At 43.2% G+C, this 17601-nt stretch overlaps 1 protein-coding gene across 11 annotated transcripts in view; it reads left to right on the top strand.

Moving 5' to 3' along the window:
* Positions 1–17601, top strand: part of LOC131692768 (hepatic leukemia factor) — a 595668-nt gene that overhangs the window by 546623 nt on the left and 31444 nt on the right. For all 11 annotated transcript variants that reach the window (XM_058980033.1, XM_058980036.1, XM_058980035.1 and 8 more), the window contains 2 exons: positions 15727–15955; positions 16182–16423. In XM_058980033.1, coding sequence (XP_058836016.1) covers positions 15727–15955; positions 16182–16423 — 471 coding nt within the window. The remainder of the gene's footprint in view (positions 1–15726; positions 15956–16181; positions 16424–17601) is intronic.

Here is a 17601-nt window from a genome sequence, read left to right as displayed (position 1 = left end):
TTAATAACTCTATACCGGTTGAGATTGGATGGATTTCTGATTAAATGTTATGTGTAGAACGATTTTTTTCATCAAATATACCGTCATTTCCATTGATGAAATTCAATTTGCGCTACTATATAGAAATACCAGTGTTTCTTCTTTAAAAATTGTGAAATTTCTTTGAGAATGAAAGCTGATTTTTACTACGCAAATGCGGAAAACATGCATTTTATCATTGAAAATATCAAAATTGATTCATTTATCCCAAAATAAAACTTATCCTTTTAATTGCTACGAAAGAACGTTTTTGTATATATATATAGTGATGAAATACAGCTACATTTCGTAGGATTTAAGGGATATGTTAATAGAGGAATGACAATATTTAACCTTGTTTCGAAAGTATTTTCCTTTAAATGTACAGTATTTGATTTATAAAAACAGCAAAAGTTAATTTTTTCATGAACGTTACATTCTGAGGAACCCTTCAAAGTTTAATTTCATGTAATTAAGAATAACATTTTATTACATATGGGTATATAAAATAAATGAATAATTGTTCATCACTTTTTTTAGTAATATATCGATTTTACCGCATTACCGCGCAGTGCGATGTGGTAAATGCAGTGCGGTTGCGGTAAGCGGTGCGGTTTTATTATTTTTTGCGCTTGCGGTGCGGACAATCCATTTACCGGCCGCATCCGCACCGCGATGGACCCTACGCATAACAGTTCCATACACGTTGGAATTCCTATGAATATGGGACTGTTAGGCGTATCACGGCAGCCAATATAAGTTTCAATTGGGAAACGATAATGATGTTCCTCTTCACCCCGTTTATCTCCGGTTGCCCTTCGCATCATTATCCACGAAAGAGAAATTTTCTAATGACTAATTGAAACGACTAACTTATTCAAGCATTCGAACAAATCAAATCTCTCATCTCAGTATCCCAAATCAATCATAAAGCATCGAAACAGTTCCCTTTAGCGGTTCCCTCGCCGTCCGTGGTCGCTTCGAGAGTTCATTACTTGTTGAATAATTCCCAATAACCAATAATCACAACCAAGCAGACCACGAGGTAACAGACACCGGTTGAATGGACTGAACGGGAAAAATCTCAACTTTCCGGCAATTTAGCTCTGTGAGCTTTTTTCATACAGCAACTTTCAGTTTCTTTCGATTGCAGCAGCTGGCCCCGGCCCGGCAAGACAATGCCCAAAGAAGATGCAATCCAATCAGTACCGAATTGTGGCTGACGCCCGCCCGTCCAACCGATTGAACAATTGTCTGCAGCATGAAGTTTGAACTACCCTTCTTTCCTACATACCGCTTCCTTCACCCAACTTTCGCTCAGCTGTACTCCCCAGATATACCAAATCAACAACGGTTGCTGGGCAAATTATGATGGAAATCATCATCCCAACTGATCAATCATCGGAGCGAGCTTTGACTGACTGACTGGCTGACGATGAAGAACCAGAAATCGGCTAGCTTTGGCCATTGTTCGACAAAAATTGACGCAACTTTCACTTTTAACCGAAAACTTCACAAACAAGCGTTCAGAAGTGTTGTGGGAAAGATGAAATGAAAATTAAAGACCACGATTTTTTTTGCCGAAATTGGTCGGAACTTGTACCTACGGTCTGCGAGTACCATGTTTGTAGACGTTCTTTCGTGTGTGTTTTTGTTGTTTGTTTTCATCGCCATTTTCGCGTCTGGTCGATCCAAGCCCAGACAGGCCCCGACGAACTTGTGCATGAGGCATCGATGAGGTAGTGGGGTAGGTGGTGTGCCTGATTATGCTATATACGAACCGGGTTTTGCGAATATATTTGCACTGTTCTGTTTGCAGCGTATAGTGCTAAGTAAAGAGATGCGTTTTTATAAGTTACATGTTCTTTCATAGCATTTCACAGAGAGATCATAAACTAAGACTCGAAATTATGCAGGATACGAATCACAAGAAACAGGAATATCTATAATACAAAATTAGGCTACATCGGAATCAGGAATCAGAACATAATTGCTCAAACGGCACGTTTCTCATGTTTTCGGATAATTACGAGAAAATTGTTTTTTGTTACTATTTTAGGGCTTTTTTATGAGTAGTAGTACTGTTGGGAATATTTTAACGAGAGTATATATTACAACTACAACTTGAAAAGACAGGGCGGCGAATAACTTTTGGGAAAATACTCAGGATGGGGAGGGGTGCTGAATTCCTACATCTGGGTATCAGAGGCAGGTGAGACGGGGTGGACAAAGCTGGAAAAGAGATTAACTTTCGCTTTCCGGCATTGGGAAGTCAACAGTAAAGATTACAGACTCGGACGGTTTTTATCAGGAAGCATCGTGTACTGGAACGTCGGGCGGTCTTCCTAGAGCCAGCAGGGTTTCCTCCAGACGATTCCGTTGTACGGCTCATATGCGAATCGGCAACACACCGCGTTGCGCTTGTGATGTTTGTGCTGTAGGTCCCAACAACTCAGTCGACAGAGGTGTTTCGCGTCAGCTTGAAGTCGCATCAAGCCATTGTTGGTGTAGGGTACAGGCGGAAGAGGACACTTCTGAGAAACATAAGAGAAATAATAGGGACAGTTAAATCTATATATTGACGGTTTTGGAAAGCTATATACGGGGGACATATATAGGAGATCGCGGCTTGCGAGTACACCTCAACCCGGGATATTCGGCGATCTTCCTCGGGCAAGAAGGTTGTAATCTGGCCGAATAGTACTCGGCGCATGCCCGGACAACATGATAGATATCGTGATAGCTGTTGCCACAAGTGCAGATACTGCTATTCGCGAGCCCAATACGTCGGAGATGAGCATACAGCGTATAGTAATTGGACATGAGCCGAGACATCACACGAATGAAATCCCGATCCACATCCATTACTCTGAACCAAGATTTCGTTGATATCTTCGGGATGATAGAATATAGCCAGTCCTAACTCTCCATTGCTTCAAGATGTCTACAATTCATTGAATCAGATTGGTCTTTCTTTCACCTTCTAAAGCGCCCGCCTTAGCCAAAGAGTCTGCTTCTCCATTACCTGTAATGGAGTAATGCGAGACAACCCAAACTAAGGTAATCTTGTACGATCTTACAGACAAAGCACACAGGCGCTCTCAGATTTTCCCCGGAAAACATGGCATGTGCTTTCTAGCTTCCATTGAACGGAGAGTTTCTATTGAACTGAGGCCATCCGAGACAATAAAGTAATGATCGGTGGGCCAAGTATCAATAATCCCTAGGGTATACTGAATAGCAGCAAGTTCTGCGACGTAAACTGAAGCAGGATCATTGAGTTTGAATGAGGCGGTCAGTGGAGCCGTCGAGGCTTGACACGTCGGTGTAAAACATCTTGTTGCAGTCGACTTCTCGAAATTTACTATGAAAGATGCTTGGGATCACTTGCGGACGTATGTGATCCGGGATTCCACGAATCTCGTCTTTCATGGATGGGTCGAAGAAAACAGTTGAATCAGAAGTATGAGACAGATTGACACGGTTGGGATACTTGTTTATGTTTATTACCTTCACCAGCAGGCCCCTTGGCCTAAACTTGGCTTAAACTAATTACATTTCAAAATTACCAACATTTTTGCATTTATTGCGCTCCGCGTCTGGTTGAAGTCACAGGCCGTCGCCACACTGTTAAAAATTCGCTGGAGTCCGGTAACAGCGCTCTGGCAGCCATAGTTGGTTCTCCTGAACGGAACTCGCAGAAGAGAGTTATTACGTAGAGCTCGAACGCGGGCTTGAAGATCCAGCCGTCCGAGGATTGTAGGGCAATCCACTCTGGCAGAGAGTAAGTCCGAGACGAACAGGGCTCGAGAGCAGTCCCTCCGAATGCTGAGTGTATCAAGGTGTATTAGCTGGCAACGGTTTTCATAGCTCGGCAGCTGAAATCTGTTTCGCCATGGGAGATGCCGAAGAGCGAAGCGTATGAACCTGCATTGGACAGCCTCGATTCTGTCGATTCTGAACAATATTCTAACGTTGAGCGGACCAACGCGCAGTAAAGCGATTTAAGACAATATACGTCCCTGAAGTTTTTCGCTATTCGGAAGATGAACCCAAGCTGTCGTGATGCCTTATCCACGATGTATGACGTATGTGGTTTGAATGTGCCGAATCCATGATGACTCCGAGATCGTTGATGTGAGAGTGTCTTGGAATGCTCGAGCCGAAGAAATGGTAGTCAAACTGAGTCGGATGGCGTTTCCGCGTGAACGTAACGATTGAGCATTTGCTCGGGTTTAAAACCATTCTGTTTAGAACACACCACGTACTAAAGCTGTTCAGTTCGCTCTGAAGAAACTCGGCATCGGTTTTATCCCGTATTTGTCGAAAAAAATTCATGTCGTCGGCGAAAGAAAGCCGGGGTCCTTGTAATGTGGTATTGACATCATTAAAGTAGAGCAGGAATATTACTGGACCGAGATGGCTTCCTTGTGGTATGCCGGATGTAGCGAAGAATGGTGCAGATAGACAGTCCTTAATGCTGATTTGGAGTTGCCTTCCATCGAGGTAGGAACGAAACCAGCGCAGAAGTTGTCCATGAATGCCGAGTTTGTCCAGCTTCGCTATTGCGATATCATGGTTGAGGCCGCAGATAGATCCATGTAAATAGCATCGGTTTGCAATCCGTCAGCGGATAATATGAAGAAGGATTGATATTTTGTGCTATGTAATCGAAGTACAAGGACATTGAGCTCGACAAGCCTTTCGAAATTTGCAATTACTAACAGGTTCAAGATATCGCATCGGATGAGCAATCGATATGACAGGTCCCAAAATCGATTTTTCAGCGGAAAGACGCCCTCCAGCACTTCTAGACTCATCGTATGTGTCGAGTACATGCTGCCCAATGCAATACGCAAGCAACAATATTGGATTCGCTCTAGTTTGATGAAATGTATGTTCACAGCGGAGCGGAAATTGAAACTTCCGTACTCCATCACCGACAATATCGTTGTTTGGTATAGCCTGATCAGGTCTCTTGGGTGGGCAGGCACCTCACCATGTTCCAGTTATTGTCCGGAGAAAATTAATCCTTTGTTGGCATTTCTGTTTCAGATACCTTATGTGACATCCCCAAGTACCTTCAGCATCGAGCCAGACCCCGAGATATTTGAAAGTTGAAACCTGAGCAATATTTTGACGCATTAATTGAAGCTGTAGTTGCGCTGGTTCACGTTTCCTTGAAAATACGACTAGCTCAGTTTTCTCCGTGGAGAACTCGATACCCAGCTGGAAGGCCCAAGCAGACAAATTGTCCAAGGTATCTTGCAGTGTTCTTTGCAAATCGACGGCTTTGGTGGCTGTAACCACACCGTCATCTGCAAGCTACATTCGTCAATGTTATTGATGTAAAAGTTCTAAAGAAGGGGCCGTAAGCCCTGGGGAAAACCCATGTACTTAATTCGTGATGTCGTCAAATCACTATGCAAAAAATGCATATGTTTTTCAGACAGCAAGTTTAGCAAATAGTTGTTTAGAGTCGGTGAAAGACCATGCTGGTGCAGCTTCTCAGAAAGAATTTTGATAGAAACTGATTCAAAAGTCCCCTTAATATCTAAGAAAACTGAAGCAATGCGCTCTTTGCTAGCATAAGCCATTTTAATTTCTGCTGAGAGCAACGCAAGACAGTCGGTCGTCCCTTTACCTTTGCGGAAACCAAATTGTGTATCTGATAGTAAGCAATTTGCTTCAATCCAATTGTCGAGGCGAAACAAGATCATTTTCTCGAACAACTTCCGGATACAGGATAGCATTGCAATCGGTCGATACGAGTTGTGGTCGGAGGCTGGTTTTCCTGGTTTTTGGAAGGCGATGACCTTCAGCCACGAGGGACAATGTTACACTCAAGAAACTTATTAAATAAATTCAACAAGTGTCTCTTGGTAGAGTCTGACAGATTCTTTAACAAGTTAAATTTGATTCTGTCTGGCCCTTGGGCTTTATTGTTACATGACAAGAGAGCAAGTGAGAACTCCACCAACAAAAACGGTGTTTCGTTCGCGTTATCGTGAGGGGACGCGGCGCGGTAGATCTTATGTGCCGGGGCGGAATCTGGACAAACTTTCTTGGCAAAATCGAATATCCAACGGTTTGAATATTCCACGCTTTCGTAAAGACGGTTTCGCAAGTTCCGGACCGTGCCCTAAAGAGTGCTCATCGATGTTTCTCTCGTTAACCCGACGACGAACCGGCGCCAGTAACTACGTTTTTTGGCTTTCATCAAATTCTTCATGCGCGTTTCTGCCGTCGTGTACAGTCGGCAGCCGGCTGGCAGCTCATCGTCCCGGAAGGCATTCTCCGCGTACACGTCTGCGCACACTTTGTCCCACCGTGGGTTGGGAGGACGCCCGCGAGAGTTCGCGTCTAGTACGTATTTGGTCAGAGCTTGAATCGCGGTATCGAGATTCAAACCAGCCAGGAACACGTACTCTTCCTCAGGAGGAAGCTCTTGAGTGGCCTCGATTTTGTCTGATATCGCGGACGCGTAGCTATTCCAATCAATATTTCGCGTCATACAAAGCATTGATTGTATTCGGTGGCCCTGAACCGTTAGCAATAGTAATTACGATTGGCAGATGGTCTCAGCCGTGGGGATCAGCGATTACCTTCCACATGTAATCTAACCGCAGCGATGTCGAGCAAAGGGATATGTCTAAGGCGATTGGGCGCGCAGGGGGAGCCGGAATCCGTGTCATTTCACCCGTGTTCAAAATGGTTATATGGAAGTTGTCGCAAAGCTCATGGAGTGAGGTACATCGAGTATCGTCATGAAGGCAAATTACAAATTATTAGGATGCTTTTAAGAGGTTTAAAAATATTTACTGTTGCCAAAATACGGTCCACAATGTTAGAGAAATTTATTAATCTAGCGTTGGTTTCTTTCTCTGGCGGATATATGGGAACACTTAGGGTTTTTGATGTCCCAGAAAGTGCTGGATGCTTCTTTTCTGAGCTCAGGTTTTTGAGACTGGGAGCTACTTGCTTCGGTTTTACACCAGTACTCCCTCGGGTGGTTATTTTTGGAGGACCTTGAAGAAATGCGTTCTGGCCTTTACAACGAAACTTGGGAGAGGAGATGTTCCTCTAGGTACAGTAAAAGATGTTCGTTCCTGGGGTTCACCACAGTCGCCTTCGTCAGTAGACATTTTAGTATAGATGTTAGTAGGGTCTTTATCCATTTTTGCAAAAAAAAAATGCTTAGAACGTCCCTTAAGGGAACGCTTAAGTTTCTCCACACGCTGTTTGTACGCGGGCCATGTCGGGAGATAATGTGGGTTTCCCCCACAGTAGAGACACTTTTCGACATCTCTTCCACAGGAATCTTCCACATGACTCCTACTGCATTTCCCTCAAAGAACCTAGTTGCTACAAAGGAAGTCAGTGTGTCCCAGTTGTTTGCGATTCATACAGTTCATGATCCGCGGCACAAAAAGGCGAACGGGTAGACGAACCATGTCCAAGAGGAGGTTACCCGATAAGAGTCTGAATTGACGTATGTTTTCTGCCCGTTAGCTGCGACTGATGCTGAATGGAGACGTGTGCACTCCAGTATCTTCACTGGCAGGAGCATGGGATCCTTAAAGCAGCCAATCCCATATTTTAGCAGATCCACGCAATTCGAACTCGGATCGGAGACTATTCCGGCACATTCAACCCTATTTGATGGCACATATACCTACCCTATACTCCTTCCTAAAGGGCTCGTAGCCAGCAATATCGTTTGCCTGAATCAAACTGTTTACTGCTATTTTTATCAGGGCGTATTTTCGATATTTCTGTCACGGCCGAAAATCGTTCCGTCAAAACTCGAGAAATCTTCAATAAATTCAAACACTGTTTGTTTTTGGCCCGGAAGAAGATCGCGTAAGGCCCGGTGGTCGAGCATGGGTAAAGCTTGAGGCGAACCATTGTCAGCGAAAGTCATTTTGGCACGGGCCTATTGCTCAGTGCAAGCTGGTATTATAGACAAGAATGAAGAAAGTGGTATAATTGCGATACTTAACTTGTGTATATAACGGTATCCAGAAGGCTAACTAGCAAAAAACACCGCTTCAACGCTCGCTGGCCGGATAACGGTAAACACGCAGAAACACAAAAGAAGGGAGAAATAGTGAAACCTTGACGAGGCGGAGAATGCGCTAGATAACCTTGTCAGCGGATTAGCACAATTCTTTTAAACGTTGCACTGCACGGACGGGAAAGATCGACCAATTCGTCTGAGAGTCACAGAACGAATGGAATTTGACGTAATGGTGCGATCACAAATTTTGAGATCGATTTTTAGGCCATTTTTCCACTTTAGGTCTTCAATAAAAATAGTGAATACAAAGAATTAATGGATTTTATAGGACATTCCTTCAATGGAAAAGGTTTTTTTTCGAGGGTACAAAAGTTAAAGTCTTTAAATTAATCCGTTTTCAAATGAGATTGTACGCGGTTTTGAAAAATCTTGTTTCGAGATAAACCTGTTTAAAGCTTTGAGAACACTTCCGAAAAATTATGCGTGGTAGCGTGTCCATGCTTACCTTTTCTACAGCTGTAATTTTTTTGATTACATTCTCTTTTCTTCTTAGACGCTGCTGCCGTTCGCTACTGCAGGACGCTCAGCGCTGTATGGCAGCCTGTGTGCAAAGCAGTAACATGATAAAAAAAATACCGCCCCTAGTACAGCCACCAGACGTACTCTTTCCTTATATTACACTTTTTAATATTTTTAATCTATTTAATATTTTTAACCACAAACAACGACGATGAATTCCTCTCATTTACGCCACGACCAGCGTCAATAATTTCGTGTGCGGTCCTCTCTCTTTGAATGGGCAGAGAAGAGTGTACAAAGCGAGAGGCCAAACTTTACTGCGCCACACTTTCACCGAGCAGTCGGAGTACAGCAGTAAAACAAAAATGTATTTTACTGCTGTACGGAAAAGTGTACTCGGGCTGGCTACCGTCGCTGTAGCGGGCTGTCCGGCTTGTGAAAATGTAAATATACCGGAAAATATGTAGCTTACCGGTACCGTTCGCATCACTGAGCGCGTCAATATTTTGTAACAACTACATTGAATTATGAGTTTTGAACATCGCTTATTACGAAGCTGAGATTAGTTTTCCTAAATTCAAAATGGTCGATCCAATATGGTGGACCCCTACTGAGGTATAAGCGGTATTTCATCTAAAATCAAAGAAAAAAGGTTTTGTGATTTATAAGCACGAATTTGTGTTAAGAGGTATAAAAAAAACCACCTAGCGGTCCCTTCTCAATCATGAACACGAGAATGTGTGCGTTGTTTATATTAATTAAAAGCTTTTAAATGCATATATTATATTTTATTATTATACATCACGTGACAACTATATACAGGAAAAGAAATCATTACTCGAGTTCTAAAGTCCCAAAAAGTCGATTTTTATAAAAAAAAATTTTCGAGATAACATAAAAGATGTTTGGCATCAAAATTTGAGTTCCGGCTTATATGGAAATTTCATAGGTGACCGGACGGTTCAGTGTATATTTCTGGAACCATATAAGCGATCCGTGCGAAATTTTATAGACATGTTTATGTTTATTACCTTCACCAACAAGCCCCTTGGCCCCAATGGTGGTTGCTTAAACTAATTACATTTTAAAATTGACGACATTTTCGCTTTTATAGCATTCCGCGTCCGGTTGAAGTCCGTCGCCACACTGTTAAAAATTCGTTGGAGTCCGGTTATAGCGCTCTGGCAACCATAGTTGGTTCTCCTGAACGGAACTCGCAGAAGGGAGTTATTACGTAGAGCTCGAACGCGGGCTTGAAGATCCAGACGTCCGAGGATTCTAGGGCAATCCACTCTGGCAGAGAGTAAGTCCGAGACGAACAGGGCTCGAGAGCAGTCCCTCCGAATGCTGAGTGTATCGAGGTGTATAAGCTGGCAACGGTTTTCATAGCTCGGCAGCTGAAATCTGTTTCGCCATGGGAGATGACGAAGGGCGAAGCGTATGAACCTGCGTTGGACAGCCTCGATTCTGTCAATCCCGTTCTGGTAGTACGGATTCCAAACAGCTGAACAATATTCTAACGTTGAGCGGACCAACGCGCAGTAAAGCGATTTAAGACAATATACGTCCCTGAAGTTTTTCGCTAATCTGTGACATCTGTGGGGATAATATAGCTATCATTTGGGACTAAGTTTGTGAAAATCGGCCCAACCATTTTCGAGAAACTGATATGAGTTTGCTAGTTTTGAAAGATGGCCGCTTTTCCCGGGCACTTCCGGAACCATCTATGGTGGTCAATGTAGTCAACGAAAGATTGGATGGCCGTCGGTGACCTAGAACTGCAAATTTAAGTTGTTTGAGAAACATTTTATACATTTTAGCAAAATTTTTATCTTTTTTGCTTTCATCGGAGTATCGGTTTGAATCACAATTTGCTACGTGATCGCACGCCACAACCCGTAACTCCGGAACCGGAAGTCGGCTCTGGATAAAATTTAAAAGCCATTTACGGGGACGCAACATTTTTCATTTGACACTGAGTTTGGTTGATTCGGTCTAGCCATCTCCGAGAAACCGATGTGACTGTTATTCTGAATTTGGATACTTCCGCCGGGGCTTCCGGAACCGATGATGGTGGCCAATGTGATCAAAGAGACTTTGAATGGCTGTTAGTGACCTAGTACTACCAATCGAAGCAGTTGTGGTAACATTTTGGAAAATTTTTCACCATTATACATTCATTGCTGAATTTATTAAAATCGACATTTTCTACGTGATCGTACTTATCACCCTGTAATTCCGGAACCGGAAGTCAGATCCATTAGAAATTCAATAGCAGCCTATGGGAATTTTGCACCTTTCATTTGGGACTAAGTTTGTGAAAATCGGTTCAGCCATCTCTAAGAAAAGTGAGTGAGATTGTGTTCGCGTACACACACACACACACACAGACGCACATACACACATACATACACACAAATACATACACACAGACATTTGCCGAACTCGACGAGCTGAATCGAATGATATATGTCACTCGGCCCTCCGGGCCTCCGTTAAAAAGTCGGTTTTCAGAGCAATTGCAATACATTTCTATTGCGAAAGAAAAAAAAATAAAAATGGCGATTCCAATATGGCGGACTAAAATGTAACTTTAACAATTTTGACCAATATTTTTTGGCTTTTCAACGTTTTCTGTGTTTGTTTGATAACTCACGATTAGTCTACGATGCCGTGGCAGTAGTGGTGCCCTCTATAGATCAAGCCGTGAAATACGTTCTTGAGACCTGTATACATACAATCGAGCCAATTTTTAATGATTCCCAATATTTAAACCCAAGCAATATCAGAAAAATTTTCGCATTTTTACAGTATAGGATTGGAAGTTATTTTGTTCCATAAATATTAGTATTTTAATACGGTAACCAACTTTGTAGAAGATAAAAAATACAAAAAATGATGAAATATGACTAAAACACTAATTTTAAAAGATCTTTCACATAAAATAATGAAATGCAATTTGATAGTCATTAAAGTTAGCCATTTGGTGTCTTCAGTAATTTCGTTTGTAATGGTATAAGCTACAATTTAACTTCTCTAAGCTTCTGTCTAACAAGAAATTTCGGATGGACAAAATTGGCACAGAAGTACGCAACGGGAACGGACAAGAGACTACGTTTCGACTTTGATCTTGATTGTGGTCAAAGTTCCCTTTTCCCTTTTCTGGACATCGATGAATATGTTTTATACAATTTACTATGAAAATATGAAGCTGCTTATCGCAGTGCGCTTAAATATTTCATTTTAAACCTCTGCGATGGGATATTGTTTTGAACATAACATTCGGGGAGAATCGCGTCTACTAACAATCGGGCGACTATATACAAGTGAAAAGCTGGTACTTTCAGTATGTTATGATGTTGTTTGCTCCTTAACGGGTTATTTAAAGTAGAATTTACCCCAAAAATATCGTAAAATTTGGAATATCTGTTTGAATTCAACAGATAGGAAGTAACTATGTTCTACAAAAATATTTGTGTCGATACCGCAAACACCTTTGTGGAAGATTCCAAGAAGATAGGATAATGTCTAAAAAAGTTATGAAAAAACTAGTTTTAAGGGGTCTTCCATATAATATGTTCCATAACTTGTAAACTATTAAAGATATGGTGTCTTCAAAAATTTCTTTTGTAGTAATATTTGCTACAACTTTACCGAAGACACAAAGTTTCTATCTTAATTAGTTCGGAAAATAAATTTCGTATATCACTTATAGGTGAATTAATCACTGAACGGTATACTTCTGTGGATGTGTAATCATAAGAACAACAACTTCTCCGAACAAACTATACTTCTAAAGTACGCGATTTAGACGCTATTAATTTTGAGCACGAAAACGACGTTTTAAAACACTGTGCATTGTGGCGCTGCAGGAGGTGTGTTGGAAGGGGTCTACGGTGCGGGTCTTTCGCGGGAACCACACCATCTACCAGAGCTGCGGCAATACACACGAGCTGGGAACAGCTTTTATGGTGGGGGGGGAGATGCAAAAGCGTGTGATTGGATGGTGGCCGGTCAGCGACAGAATGTGCAGGTTGAGGATTAAGGGCCGGTTCTTCAACATCAGCATAATTAACGTGCATAGTCCCTACCTCGGAAGTAGCGATGACGACAAAGACGAATTCTACGCGCAGCTGGAGCGTGAATACGATCGCTGCCCAAGACATGATGTCAAGATCGTCATCGGCGACCTTAATGCTCAGGTTGGCCAGGAGGTGGAATACAGACCGGTAATTGGAAGGTTCAGCGCCCATCAGCAGACGAGCGAGAATGGCCTAAGACTAATCGATTTCACCAGCTCCAAGAACATGGCCATAAGGAGCACCTTCTTTCAGCACCGCCGCCTGCACCCATACACCTGGAGATCACCGCAACAAACAGAGACGCAAATTGATCATGTTCTGATTGACGGAACGGCACTTCTCGGACATTATCGACGTAAGGTCCTATCGCTAACATCGACTCGGACCACTATCTGGTGATGGTTGTACTGCGTCCAAAACTATCCGTAATGAACAGTGTAAGATACAGGCGTCCACCGCGGTATAACCTGAACCGACTGAGGGAAACCAACGTCGCGACAACGTACGTGCAGCATCTTGAAGCAGCGCTGCCACCGGAGGAGGAGCTCATCGATGCTCCCTTTGAGGACTGCTGGACCAGGACTAAAGCAGCCATAAGCAGCACTGCTGATAGCGTCCTGGGATACGTACAGAGGAGTCGACGGAACGATTGGTTCGATGGCGAGTGCCAAGAGATATTGGACGAGAAGAATGCAGCACGCGCAGCGATGTTGCTTCAAGCCACTCGTCATATCGTGAATTCATATCGACGGAAGCGAAAACAGCAAACTCGTCTTTTTCAGGACGAAAAGCGCCGCCTGGAAGAGTCTGAGAGAGAGGAGATGGAGCTGTTGTATCGCTCTCTGGAAACGCGGGCGTTCTTCAAGAAGCTGAATGACTCTCGCAACGGTTTTGTGCCGCGGGCCGAAATGTGTAGAGACAAGGAAGGTGGCATCTTGACGGACGAACTTGAGGTGGTCGAAAGGTGGAGGCAGTACTACAATGAACATCTGAATGGTGCGCAGGCGGACAATCGGGCGTTCGAGGAGGACGATTATGTCAGTGTCGCAACCGACGGCGATGTACCGGCGCCTACTATGAATGAGGTTAACGAGACTATTCAACAGCTCAAGATCAACAAGGCAGCTGGTAAGGATGGTCTAGGAGCGGAACTCTTCAAGGTTGGTCCGGAGAAACTGACGGAAAGCATGCACCGAATAATCGAAAGAATTTGAGACAGAGAACAGCTACCGGAGGAGTGGAAGAAAGGGGTCATCTCCCCGATATACAAGAAAGGCGATAAATTGGACTGTGAAAACTTCAGAGCGATCACAGTGACAAATGCCGCTTACAAAGTGCTATTCCTGATTCTGTTCCGGCGCCTATCACCGCTGGAAAAGGGATTTGTCGGGAGTTATCAGACCGGTTTCATCAACGGCAGATCAACAAACGACCAAATCCTTCTCCAAAAATGCCGTGAATACCAGGTCCCGACACATCACCTGTTCATCGACTTTAAAGCCGCATATGACACGGTGGACCGTGTAGAGCTTTGGAAAATGATGGACGAGAACAGCTTCCCTGGGAAGCTGATAAGACTGATTAAGGCTACGATGGATGGTGTAAGGTGTAGTGTTAAAATTTCGGGCGGCCTCTCGGGTCCGCTTGAGACACACAGGGGACTAAGACAAGGCGATGGGTTTTCCTGCCTGCTGTTCAATAAGCGCTGGAAGGTGTAATGCGAAGAGCGGGGTTCAACATGCGGGGCACGATTTTCACGAGGTCCGGACAGTTCGCGTGCTTCGCTGACGACGTGGACATAATCGGTAGAAACAAGGAGACGGTAGCAGGTCTGTATACCCGACTGAAGCGCGAAGCAGCACGAGTAGGACTGAAGATAAAAGTGTCTAAGACGAAATACAAACTGGCTGGCGGAACCGATCGCGATAGGGAACACTTGGGCAGTAGTATTACGATCGACGGCGACGAGTTCGAGGTGGTTGACGAGTTCTTCTATCTAGGCTCATTGGTGACTGCGGACAATAATACCAGCCGGGAGATCTGAAGGCGTATTATCTCTGGAAGTCGTGCTTACTATGGGGTCCACAAAACTTTGAGATCCAGGAAGCTTCACCACCGCACGAAATGCGCCATGTACAACACACTGATTAGACTGGTGCTTCTCTACGGGCACGAAACGTGGACAATGCTCGAGGAGGATCTGCAAGCACGCGAAGTCTTCGAAAGAAGGGTGCTGAAAACGATCTTCGGTGGTGTGCAGGAGGATGGTGTGTGGAGGAGAAGGATGAACCACAAACTTACGCGCCTCTATGGTGAGCCAAGTATCCGGAAAATAGCTTAAGCTGGAAGGGTACGGTGGGCGGGACATTTTGTGAGGATGCCGGACCACAACCCCTCCAAGCTGGTTTTCACCTCCAACCCGGCAGGTACAAGACGGAGAGGAGCGCAACGTTTCCGGTGGCTGGACCAAGTGGAGCAGAACCTGGCGAGTATCGGGCACCTGAGTGGTTGGAGACAAGCAGCAACTGATCGAGTGACGTGGCGGAATATTGTGGAACAGATTAAATCATGATAATATGATGTATAATCAGGAAATATAATATATAACGACGTTTAATAAAGTGCTCTGTGTTTTTTATCACTTTTATTTATTTTATCCGACATATTTCCGTTGTCTTGACGATACTAATTTCTTCATTTTACAATTTCAAAGTGCATCCGGTTCTTGGCTGGAATTCAGAGATATTTGAGGTTAAAGACGACTTTGAAAATACTGAGAGTTCCTTGATTGATGATAGCCGTTGAGCGCAAGAGAAGGGAGAAGTTCCCCTCCACCTAACACATTTTTTTTTTTAACACAGTCGGTTACTCACTGCGCAAGCATATGTCGATGTGAGACAATAATTCATTTTTTTCGATGTTGCACGGTACATGTCGGTTGTTCAACATTAGTTTGAAACGGTTCACTTGTCAAAAATAGGCGCTCCTATATTATCCACTAGTGAACTCGAAAATTAGTTTAACCTAAATCATCACTAACTAACGTATTGATTAATAACAAAACTTCATCCGTTCGTTTCCTTTCAGTATGCCGACCTCGATGAATTCCTGTCAGAGAACGGTATCCCGGTGGACGGTCTACCGAGCAGTCACCTGGGCCACTCGACCAGCCTTAACGGGCGCTCTGACAGTTTGGGACACTGTGCCGGCCTTTCGCTGGGCCTCAGTCAGGTGACGACGAAACGAGAACGCTCCCCATCGCCCTCAGACTGCATGAGTCCGGACACGATAAACCCACCGTCGCCGGCCGACTCGAGTAAGTAGATCCCGTCCTTTCAGATACCCAGCCATCCTCGCCCTGTCCAGCTTTCACTGTCCTCCGGAAACGTCCTTCCAACAGAAAGTAAAAAAAAAAATAACGAGTGAGCAAAAGAAAAACAGCGAAAACAAGCAGCAAGTTTGCGTTGGTTCGGACCGTTTTTGATTTTCCTTCCCAAGTGCGTCTCCCTCATAGTTGTAAATGTTAGTTTTCGATGTTGCAGCATTCTCGATGTCCTCGACGACCCGGGACTTTGATCCCCGGACACGGGCTTTTTCCGACGAGGAACTGAAACCGCAGCCCATGATCAAGAAATCCCGGAAACAGTTCGTGCCGGACGACATGAAAGACGACAAGTACTGGGCACGGCGCCGAAAGAACAACATGGCAGCGAAGCGATCCCGCGACGCCCGACGAATGAAAGAGAATCAAATCGCGCTCCGAGCTGGTTACCTGGAAAAAGAGGTAAGGTCCTATTTGATCCTTAGCAAGCGGTGGGGTTTTGTTTTTATTTTTTAGAATCAACAGGCACCATTTTATTGGTGTTTTTATCAAACGTTCCACAGTATGTTTTTTGAGCAGCTCCAAACTCCAATGAACAGTTTCTAGATCTGGCCAAAACAATAGGGGCATATCATACTTTCGACACACAGGTGAAAGCCGTATTCGGATGCATTCGTTTCTATAATCTTCACAAACGATCCATTGCACAGTAGTCCACACTGTGAATTTAGTAGTTCATTGAACTTTTTGCTAAAACTAAATAATTTAACCGTATACTATATTTAGGAAAGTTGTTGTACTTTGCAAAGCGCTTTTTTCGTTTAAAGAGGAACTAGGGCGTTTCTGAATTTAGCTAGTTCAAAGATTGAACTTTTTAACGGTTCGAGATAGAGCTGAATTTGTTAACAACACATTTTAAATAAACTTATCTAAAATACGCAAATCCAAATGTATGGTTTAGGGTGTTCATTAAGAGCGGTTTAATTTATATAACTTTGGTAGTTTGTCTGCTACACTAACGTAAACTTTGGACGACTTGAAGATTATTTTAGGGCGCATAATTTGATCGTAAACACAAAATACTAAACTATTTTCGTTTCAAAGTTATGAAAACTTTTAAATAAAAAAAAACTTTTTAAATATTGTTGTTCTCGATTGGGGTACTCAACATTAAATACAGCGCTGTGCTATAGTTCTCCTTGGCTGAGATGAATTTAAATTAAAACTACGTTTAAGGAGAAAGGTATTTAAAATTTCATATGCGCGTTAAATTAGTAATGGAGTTTGAGTTTCGAATTCGTCTCATCAGAATCCAACACTAACTTAGTGACCGAACTAAGCTAGCGCTGGATTGACGCTAGCTCCAAAAACGAAAACTCGATTTGTGATACAAAGCTGATGAGAAGCAGTGAAATCGAAACTTGGTTTGGCTTAGCAAGCCAATGCAATATGTGGTAAGCAATAAAGGGCAATATTGTTCACCGTGAAAATAATTTGAACATATTTCCAAGAGTCAATTCATGAAAAACCAAATTTTTAATAACTTTTGCAGTTTTCGTTTTTCACTATCATAAATAAATATTTTTTTATAATGTTTAAAATCAAACCAAAATTTTAGGGTAGTTTTATACATATATTTA

The sequence above is a fragment of the Topomyia yanbarensis genome, chromosome 3, assembly GCF_030247195.1.
Source record: "Topomyia yanbarensis strain Yona2022 chromosome 3, ASM3024719v1, whole genome shotgun sequence".
NCBI lineage: Eukaryota > Metazoa > Arthropoda > Insecta > Diptera > Culicidae > Topomyia > Topomyia yanbarensis.
This window is presented reverse-complemented; position numbering and strand designations above follow the sequence as displayed.